The sequence below is a fragment of the Coregonus clupeaformis genome, chromosome 4, assembly GCF_020615455.1.
Source record: "Coregonus clupeaformis isolate EN_2021a chromosome 4, ASM2061545v1, whole genome shotgun sequence".
In the NCBI taxonomy this organism is placed as follows: domain Eukaryota; kingdom Metazoa; phylum Chordata; class Actinopteri; order Salmoniformes; family Salmonidae; genus Coregonus; species Coregonus clupeaformis.
Genome location: NC_059195.1, coordinates 7,024,820 through 7,035,262, shown reverse-complemented (window position 1 = coordinate 7,035,262; position 10,443 = coordinate 7,024,820). Strand labels below are relative to the sequence as shown.

The following is a 10,443-nucleotide window of genomic DNA, read 5'->3' as shown; positions in this document are numbered from 1 at the left end:
TAATTGAGTGTATGTAAACTTCTGACCCACTGGGAATGTGATGAAAGAAATAGAAGCTGAAATAAACAATTCTCTCTACTATTATTCTGACATTTCACATTCTTAAAATAAAGTGGTGATCCTAACTGACCTAAGACAGGGAATTTTTACTAGGATTAAATGTCAGGAATTGTGAAAAACTGAGTTTAAATGTATTTCGCTAAGGTGTATGTAAACTTCCGACTTCAACTGTATGTGATGTGTCAAGAGTTGGTGCAAAAAGGGTCAATGCAGATGGTCTGGGTAGGTATATGGTTAACTATTTAGTCTTATGGCTTGGGGGTAGAAGCTGTTCAGGGCCCTGTTGGTTCCAGACTTGATGCATCGGTACCGCTTGCCGTGTGGTAGCAGAGAGACGGCCTGGTATAGAGGTCCTGAATGGCAGGGAGCTCGGCCTCAGTGGTGTACTCTGTAGCAGCTTGCGGTCAGACGCCAAGCAGTTGCCATACTAAGCGGTGATGCAGCTATTCAAGATGCTTTCAATGGCGCAGCTGTATAACCTTTTGAGGCTCTGAGGGCTCACGCCAAATCTTTTCAGCCTCCTGAGGGGGAAGAGGCATTATTGTGCCTTCTTCACAACAGTGTTGGTGTGTGGACCATGTTAATTCCTTAATGATGTGGACACTGAGGAACTAGAAGCTCTCGACCCACTCCACCACAACCCCATTGAGCCCCATCCTGAATGGGAAATACATTATCACTATCACAGCAATACAGTGCCTTGAAAAAGTATCCCCTGTGCTGGGTCTAATTTTGTTGGAGGTTTCACATTTTGTTACCTGACATTTGGGCACATTCAATTGTCCAAATGTCAAAGGTACTGTACCCATACCTTAATGGTAGCCTCACTTTGGTAAAGGATGGGAACATCACTGGCCCTTACTCCAATCGACACATGCCACCCTGAGAGGAGAGCATAGAAAAGTGACCTTGTGGACTATAGAGCATAAGGGCCACATTTTAAAAGTATTCCAAAATAGTAGAGTACAGAAATCTGTACATCTTAAAGAAGAAATGCAGAGCGACAAAAGACCACAAGGGGTTTGAGGCCTACTTCCACTAGCTGCTCCAGGAGGGTCTGATAGCAGAACAATGTAGGCTGACTGGACTGGCTGGGTTCACCTGTGAGTTACTCCCCGGACGACTGCAGTCAAAGGCATCAATGGGTTTGGTGGTCAAGTCCATGCTTAAGTAGTTGGTCAGAGGGCCTGCAAGTAGCTTAAAGTCCTCTGGTTGATCCTCCTGACCCAAGCATTCATAGAGGCACATCAAGTACAGACCTGCATCGGGTTCTTGATCTTGGAAGTGGAACTGCACAGTCCAGACAGTAAGCCTTTCATAGCAATGCTGTTTACCTGCTTGAACTCTTGCATTATTTATGTAATCGTGCCAGATAACACACTTCAACTCTTCAAAGTTACCATTGATAATGGTCTATAACTGGTATACCTTGGACTTGCTGAAACAGTCTGATTTATTGCTGGGGTTTTGGCTCAATTGCTAAATCTGTAATTGTTTCCTCCCCTCCATTTGCACTGTTAGGACAGTACTTGACAGGTGAATACAATATGGTGGAAGCTCAGACACTGGGAGGGATCATTGGTAAATGTAATTAAATGACATTTTACTTTGCTATGGCATTTCATTCAAACCAAGCAGCAACAAACCCTCATAGGGCAACATTTGCCAACATCCCCAAATTGTGAAGGCGCAAAACATGTTTGCAACACTGCAGCAAGGAATTGCCTTGATGTGATCAAATAATTACAGCCCTCAGACACTAATTACAAAATCAATCCAGCTTCAAATCCTGTGAGTGCCAAGGTATTTTGCTTGCAGAATTCAGTGTTATTTTGCAGACTGAAAATGTACATACCTAATATACACCAGCCTACACATTGCATTACATACAATTTGCAGACACCCAAGGGAGGCATGAATTTATTAGAAAAAGTTTAAATAAAAAAAGTACTAAAGCAAGTATAAAAAAATTGTTTGAGATGAGTTTACACTTAATGGCACTGCTGTTATAGAGTGCACTGACAGCATCAGATCACATTCAAGGCATTTGGTCATTTTAACTGTAAAAAGATAACACAATGACAACATTTACAACTGTCACTGAGACTGGAGCATGGGGGTCATTCTTAACAGTTTAAGGCTTTTGAATTTGATTTGCATCAGAGTACAGTTACATGCACACAATACGATTTGTGGATAGTCAGATTAATCATTTGTTTAAAAGCTTTGCAAGAAGAACAATTTCCCTAACAATCCCTTTTTACATCTGAAATCAGGCTACCTGGTGGGACTTAAATAAATGCAGAAAATCGCCAATCAAAATAAACATTCAACCAAGTTCGGACATATAAAGTTTGATTGTGAACCATTTCTAAGATGCATACTTTCAGTTTTTACGAACTCACTTCACTTGCGCATAAGAGGGAGGCTTGAACTACCGGTGCTGGCGCATGCGCAGTTCAAATACACAGCTGGAATGCCAAATCAGCTGTTTACATGTCGTAATAATTCGAAAGATTGCTCAGAAAACCAGGTGTTTTAATCAGCGTATGCTTACTTCGATTTTGACATTATGCCGATTTAAGATAAGCAGAGTAAAGTGTTTACATGACTATTGCATAATCTGCCATAATCAGTTTAATATTGAATTATTAGTGTGCATGTAAACGTACTCATTGCCTCAATAATGAACACTGAACCGAGCATAGATTTTGAAATGTGTAGAGTAACAAAGCCACAAATCTACAGGTCCAAATTTCAGGGGGAAACACAACGATGTATAAAAATAACCCAGAGTTGGGCGGAAATTGACTTACTTTCAGAAAATGCTATTCGACAGATTAAATGCTTTGGTTAACCGCACCCCCCCCCGCAGGGAACTTCATACTTGGCCACAGTGGTATTCAAACATTTTCAGCAGGGACCACCCCCCCCCCTTGCAAGAATTTCTAGCGACCCCACCCCAAATCTAATGACAATCTTAAAGAAAAATCAGTACATTTCTATCTTTACATCAACAAATAACCTTCAATTCATTACGCTTTCATCTCTTATCAAAATGAAGAAACCAATATACATTTACTGAATACAATTATTTTTTTCTAATTATCTTCCTCAAAAATGTTTATATTGTCCAATACAAAAATGTGTCCAAAATGATTTGGGCATGCCCACAACCTTGAATACCACTGCCTTAAAGGCTTAATTTTACACTGTCAAGTGTCAATGTAGTCCAAACATTTACCATATAAAGCTAACAAACAAAATGAAAGAAAACAGTATCAAAAGCATGTTTTACATAACCAGACAAGATAATGTACATGAATTCAAGCATTATCCAGGTTTTTGATCCTTTGGACAAAGGGGCCGAGAAGGCTTCCAGTTCCCAGATTTGGCATCAGATTTGGGGGGGGTTTCATGATCAAAGTAAATTATTTTTGCTAACTACGTACTGCTGTTGGCGTGATACAACTCCAATATAACCGTTGTTACTGGTGGTTGACCAAAATAGTTACCCATTTTCAAACTGTAAGCTGTTGCACATGGAAGACAGTTATTCACTCCATAATATCATCAACACCCCCAACTCTGAATTGGCCACTTAGTACCTTTTCTTACGCTCAACAGCAGAGCGGCCTTTGTCTATTACCACACCAGTTCACAGTTCCAAACACTGACTCACTGTGTTTCCCTATTCCTCACAAAATACACACAAAAAAACAACTTTGACATGGTTTTGTGACACACTTTGTAAACTCCCGTTTTAGGTTCAAGGCCAACTTGAGATGGACCCCTCTAAACTCCAGCAAAGAGGAATAACTACAAACTAGAGGAAACACTAGTATTCCCCAAAAGAAAATAAGGGGTAAATGGCCAACAAAACAGCACAGCTGCCCTGAGAGACTGATAGGCATGTTCTGAAAACAGTTTGGACACTTTGGATCTTCAGACGTCGTCAAGTGTAGCTGGGTAGGAAGACCCTGCTCGTTGAGTTTGGCATGTTTTCGTTGAGCGTTCAATGGTCTCCAATACTGAAAGGCAGACCAATTCATCCTCCTCGAGTCACATACACACAACACCTGTCCCCACACAATGCTCCCTCATACCCCCACTGTCCCAGATGCAATAATATATCCTTAGAGGGCCAGGTGGGCTAATGAGGAAGTTAGGCTCGCAAACCTGAAGGCAAAAGGAGAAAAAAACGTAATATCAGTTTCAAGTAGACAATAATTGTACCCCATCCACAACATCCATTAATTGATTCGAACCACTATAAAATGATAATTACATGCAAATTACTACAGAAGTATTAGCTTAAATCTAGATTTGTCAAAAAATGATAAGACCGACATGTAATACTTTTTGTGACACATGGCAGAGCCCAGATAAACACACCTTTCTCGCAGGTGCTGCTCTGCTTCTCCTGGGCAAAGTTGAGGCGGTTCTGCTCCACGGCCGTCCCGTTGGACTCGGGGCTGCTGCTCCGCGACGGACTACTGTTGTCCTCGTTCAGGTGGGCCAGGTCCAGGTGCTGCTGGGCCAGCTTCAGGTGCCTCCTCAACCTCTCCAGCTCCCGCTGCGACGTCTCGTCCCCAAACGACTCACGGCCCGAATCGCCCAGGTTGTAGTCCAACCGCACGCCCTTGGGGTCCTTCTTCAGCGCTGTGTTGTAGCCCGGAGGAGCTGTGGGCACCCGGCGGCCACATAGTGAGGGATGCTGGCTAGCCAGTTGATGGGGGGTTGGGGGGCGAGGATGACAGAGACAGTCCCGGATGCCGCTATAGCCCAGGTGGAGGATCTCCAGCAAGGTGAAGAGCAGACAGAGGGCACTCACTCCGTACATGATGAGCAAGAAGATGGTCTTCTCTGTGGGGCGCGACACAAAGCAGTCCACCGTGTGCGGGCAGGGGGAGCGTGTGCACACGTACGAGGGAGACACCTCCAGGCCGTAAAGGATATACTGGCCGAACAGGAAGGAGATCTCGAAAGCAGCACGCGACAACAGCTGGAAGATGTACACCTTCATGAGGCCATTGCGCTTGATGCGCCGGCGCCCGTCATGCTTCTTGCTGGGCTTCTCCTCTTTCTTCTTCTCCTTCTCCACCTCAATCTCCTCCGAGATCATGGGATCCTCCTCACCATTATCCTCCGCCTCCTCGTAGTTCCTGTTGGTCCCTAGGCTCACCATGGGCATTCTCTTGCCGCTGGGCCTGTATTCATCATCGTCCATGCGGGCGATCTTGTGCATGGCGAAGCCCAGGTACATGATGGTGGGGGTGGTGATCATGATCACCTGGAAGACCCAGAAACGGATGTGCGAGAGCGGCGCAAAGGCGTCGTAGCACACATTTTCGCAACCGGGCTGGTGCGTATTGCACACAAACTTGCTCTGTTCATCGTAGTAGATGGATTCGCCTCCAACAGCCGTCAACACAATGCGGAAGACGATGAGCAGCGTGAGCCAGATCTTGCCCACAAAGGTGGAATGGTTGGAGATCTCATCCAGGAGACGCGTCAGGAAACTCCAGCTCATGGTGACTCCGGAGTGGGGGGAGAGGGACACTCAAATCTATATAGGGGGGCGGGGGGGAGTAGAGAAAAAAGTTAGCAAAACAGACTACATAAGCCTACACCATTTTGTATAGCTCATGAGAGTGAGGCAGTACCTAGAATAAATGATGCAATATTCAACGTTATTTAATCATATTTTACCATTTGGTTTTCAAGAATGTGTCTAACCCGCCTCTATAACGACAGCCTCTCAACTGCCAGAAGAAAGGAGCTCTTTGCTGAAAAATGACGAGAAGGATTCCTCCTCAGTATGAGAGTTTGCAACATGTGTGAGTGCCAATGACACACACCCCTAAACGATTCCTACGGAAACATCAACTTCATTGCCAATTATTCATTTTCTGGGAAATTCAGACCAGCTATTGGGTGAGAATAGTTATGAACAAAGAGTAGACTGTTTGACAAATTTCCCTCATGGACTATTCTAGTGGATATATGAGGCTTGTCAAATATCTCTTTAGACAAATAATATAGCCTATAAGTTTGCATAAATCAGTTTCAGTCCCCACAAATACTACAATATTGAAACTGCCCAAATAATATGAAGATAAGACCTCGATTGCCTGCAGAGGAGCAGTACATTTACTACACCAACCAACTGAAGTGTGTAGATGTGATATAAGCATATGCTACTAATAAAATAATAAATGTGTCTGTGTGGTGTATGCCTCTTTTTCTGTTTGTCAGTATAGGCCTCTATGAAATTGTGTTCTCTCACTATACTCATATGGTCTATTTGATTGGTAATATTAAAAAAGAAAAACCCTAGCAAAATCAGATGGCTCAAGGAATTCAAAGGCGCACAACACAATAGATGAGAAAATGCACCTACATCTTGCCTTAGCTATCATCAGGAGACAAATGTGGTGATCCATCTGCAAGATATCACAAATATCCACCAGATGGCATTAACATCAATGTAAGTGTCTCACAAAGGCAGCCCTCATGAGTTTTGCTCGGTATGGATAATACCAGTTCTGTCAGCTTTTCATTCTTGAGATGGCACAAGCTTGGGTAAGGATCTTATGAAATGGGCTTATTTCAATAGGCTCTAACTGGAATATTTTATCTCCAAATGAATGTATGCCATTAAACAGCTGTAAGAATAAATCACTTACCAGCTTGAAATTTCAAGCTTGGGCATCCACTTACCTGTGACGAAAACCATCTATCTTGGGCTACAAACTCAACCACTAATCTAAGGCAACTTATGGTCAAGACTTTCCAACGCCCAAATCATCAGTTTATGAAATGTACTGTGCATAGCTCATTGACGTAGTTTGGAGTAAAAAAATAAATATATATACACAGTACCAGTCAAAAGTTTGGACACACCTACTCATTCAAGGGTTTTTCTTTATTTTTACTATTTTCTACATTGTAGAATAATAGTGAAGACATCAAAACTATGAAATAACACATATGGAATCATGTAGTAACCAAAAAAGTGGCAAACAAATAAAAAAATATTTTATATGAGATTCTTCAAAGTAGCCACCCTTTGCCTTGATGACAGCTTTGCACACTCTTGGCATTCTCTCAACCAGCTTCATGAGGTAGTCACCTGGAATGCATTTCAAATAACAGGTGTGCCTTCCTTCTTAATGTGTTTGAGCCAATCAGTTGTGTTGTGACAAGGTAGGGGTGGTATACAGAAGAGAGCCCTATTTGGTAAAAGACCAAGTCCATATTATGGCAAGAACAGCTCAAATAAGCAAAGAGAAACGACAATCCATCATTTCTTTAAGACATGAAGGTCAGTCAATCTGGAAAATGTCAAGAACCTTCAAGCGCTATGATGAAACTGGCTCTCATGAGGACCGACACAGGAAAGGAAGACCCAGAGTTACCTCTGCTGCAGAAGATAAGTTCATTAGAGTTTAACGCACCTCAGATTGCAGCCCAAATAAATGTTCAAGTAACAGACACATCTCAACATCAACTGTTCAGAGGAGACTGTGTGAATCAGGCCTTCATGGTTAAATTGCTGCAAAGAAACCACTACAAAGGGACACCAATTATAAGAAGAAACACGAGCAATGGACATTAGACCGGTGGAAATCTGTCCTTTGGTCTGGAGTCCAAATTGGAGATTTATGGTTCCAACCGCCGTGTCTTTGTGAGACGCAGAGTAGGTGAACGGACGATATCCGTATGTGTGGTTCCCACCGTGAAGCACGGAGGAGGTGGTGTGATGGTGCTTTGCTGGTGACACTGTCTGTGATTTATTTAGAATTCAAGGCACACTTAACCAGCATGGCTACCACAGCATTCTGCAGCGATACGCCATCCCATGGTTTGCGCTTAGTGGGACTATCATGCTTTTCAACAGGACAATGACCCAAAACACACCTCCAAGTTGTGTAAGGGCTTTTTGACCAAGGAGAGTGATGGAGTGCTGCATCAGATGACCTTTCCTCCACAATCACCCAACCTCAACCCAATTGAGATGGTTTGGGATGAGTTGGACCGCAAAGTGAAGGAATAGCAGCCAACAAGTGCTCAGCATATGTGGGAACTCCTTCAAGACTGTTGGAAAAGCATTCCTCACGAAGCTGGTTGAGAGAATGCCAAGAGTGTGCAAAGCTGTGATCAAGGCAAAGGGTGGCTACTTTGCCTTTATTTAACACTTTTTTGGTTACTACATGATTCCATGTGTTATTTCATAGTTTTGATGCCTTCACTATTTTTCTACAATGTAGAAAATAGTCAAAATAAAGAAAACCCCTTGAATGAGTAGGTGTGTCCAAACTTTTGACTGGTACTTATATATATATATATATATATATATATATATATATATATAATTTGTGTATGAAGTAAAACAAGCTACTGCCTACTAATACTTTGGGGTACATTGGAGTCCATTGGTTTTTGGGTTAGATTTTCAAACACACCCAAAAACCTGGATGAAAGGTAAATAACCCTTAAAAGAAAACCACACATGAACTAAAAAAGGGGCAATCTGATTGCTAAATCAATTGTTGTACATTATATTTTAGTCATTTAGCAGACGCTCTTATCCAGAGCGACTTACAGTTAGTGAATACATATTTTATATATTATTTTTTTTATACTGGCCCCCCGTGGGAATCGAACCCACAACCCTGGCGTTGCAAACGCCATGCTCTATCAACTGCGCTACATCCCTGCCGGCCATTCCCTCCCCTACCCTGGACGACGCTGGGCCAATTGTGGGCCGCCCATGAATCTCCCGGTCGCGGCCGGCTGCGACAGAGCCTGGATTCGAACCAGGATCTCTAGTGGCACAGTTAGCACTGCAGTGCCTTAGACCACTGCGCCACTCAGGAGTTTAACTTGTACTTTGTACTTGTACTTTGAAATTAATGATAAACATGAAACTTAAATGTCTCATGAGCTTATTAGTTCAACAGTCTTACCCCATCAGAACACAAAATATAATCTTGTTTACGCCATTGTTTGTAAAGAATGTAATTGAAAGCAAACATTATTAGCCTCAAACATAGTTCAAACTATCCTTTTGATATCATGGGTGGCCCCATCTATGAATTTGTGAATCTCCAGCACCATCCATAAGCTATTTACACTAAAAAGGTGGTGCTGTAGGTGACTTGTTGTTGTTTCAACTGCAGATTGCATCTTTAATATCTCATAGAAACTGTAAAAATGCCAGCCACGTTCCAACGTTGGAGCGGTTCAGCCTAAACGGTTGGGAGGGCAAGCAGTAGGCTGCTCGCGCCGAAGAACTGGCCTCCAGTGGCTCAAAACGTCAATTTCTGTTATTTTTCCTTTAATCAGCTAACTACACTACCCCATGTACACGAAAAGTTGCCAGCCAGGGAGAAGCCATTACATACGGCCGTAGAAAATGGATTAATAAGAAATCCACGTTCTACTGTGCTGCGTTCGATAGCTTCCATCACCTTCATCCCCTCGCACAACCAAGGAACAAGCTAGCATAAGTCAAGATTTTAATTAGATAACTAATTATTTGGCTAGTTTTGGTAACACTTACCAAACAATTGACTGATTGGCTATCTAAACTAGACAGATAGGATAGCTACTTATATCAAATATTGAACGCAGTAGCTAACAAGCTAGGAAAAAACAATTGCTTCAAGCAGCCAGCTAACAGAAAAGCTAACGTTAGCTAAGATAGCGCACAACACTCGGAAACTACAAAAGTATCCTAAACACAAATTAATGCTCAGTTTTGTTGGTTGACGTGTTTGTTATTAATCTTACCTTGAAACCTACCTACTCCGTTTCTAAATTCCTTGAATTCAGCCTGTAGACTATGCCTAAAAAAAATGTCCTCAAATATCTGTACACTTTCCTCTCTACTATAGACAAAAGCGTCACTCTTTATTACCCCCATTCGAAAAATACGGGGGAAGACAGACAAAGAACATCCCTAAATCCCAATTTTCTCCTCCCCTCCGTGCGCATGCACCCCACCCCCCTCTTCAGGACCTTTTCATGAAATCTGAGACAAGGATCTACGTCGACACTCTTCATCCTCAGAACCTGAGTATTTATTTTTCATACAATGCGATACACACAGTCAGCCACCAAAACAGATTTAGCCGTTTGAGTAGCTGTTTACATTGCAAATGAAGACGGCAGTACAATTTCTCAATAAATAATGTCCCTCTCTCTCCTGAGTTCATAGCCTATGGCTGGACGTAATGCAATGTAAAGTTGTTCTCACAATCAACTATTTCCAATATTAATAAGAACATCAATAACTATCACATCCACAATGTAGAATTTGTAGCACATTTGTCATAATGAAATGTATGTATGCACATTTTACATTTTAGTAATTTA

The 10,443-nt window shown here is 42.3% G+C and overlaps 1 protein-coding gene across 2 annotated transcripts; it reads right to left on the bottom strand.

Moving 5' to 3' along the window:
- Nucleotides 1-3,705: 3,705 nt before the first annotated feature.
- On the bottom strand, nt 3,706-10,077 carry LOC121550464 (gap junction gamma-1 protein). Of its 2 annotated transcripts, none has more exons than XM_041862735.2 (3): nt 9,859-10,077; nt 4,456-5,629; nt 3,706-4,239 (listed from the first exon to the last, which is right to left on the bottom strand). In XM_041862735.2, the coding sequence occupies exons 2-3, from the start codon at nt 5,591-5,593 to the stop codon at nt 4,226-4,228; spliced, it is 1,152 nt and encodes a 383-aa protein (XP_041718669.1). In that variant the 5' UTR covers nt 5,594-5,629; nt 9,859-10,077; the 3' UTR covers nt 3,706-4,225. The 2 variants fall into 2 exon arrangements, with proteins under 2 accessions (XP_041718669.1, XP_041718675.1); XM_041862741.2 differs by lacking the exon at nt 9,859-10,077 and adding an exon at nt 5,773-6,573.
- Nucleotides 10,078-10,443: the final 366 nt, after the last annotated feature.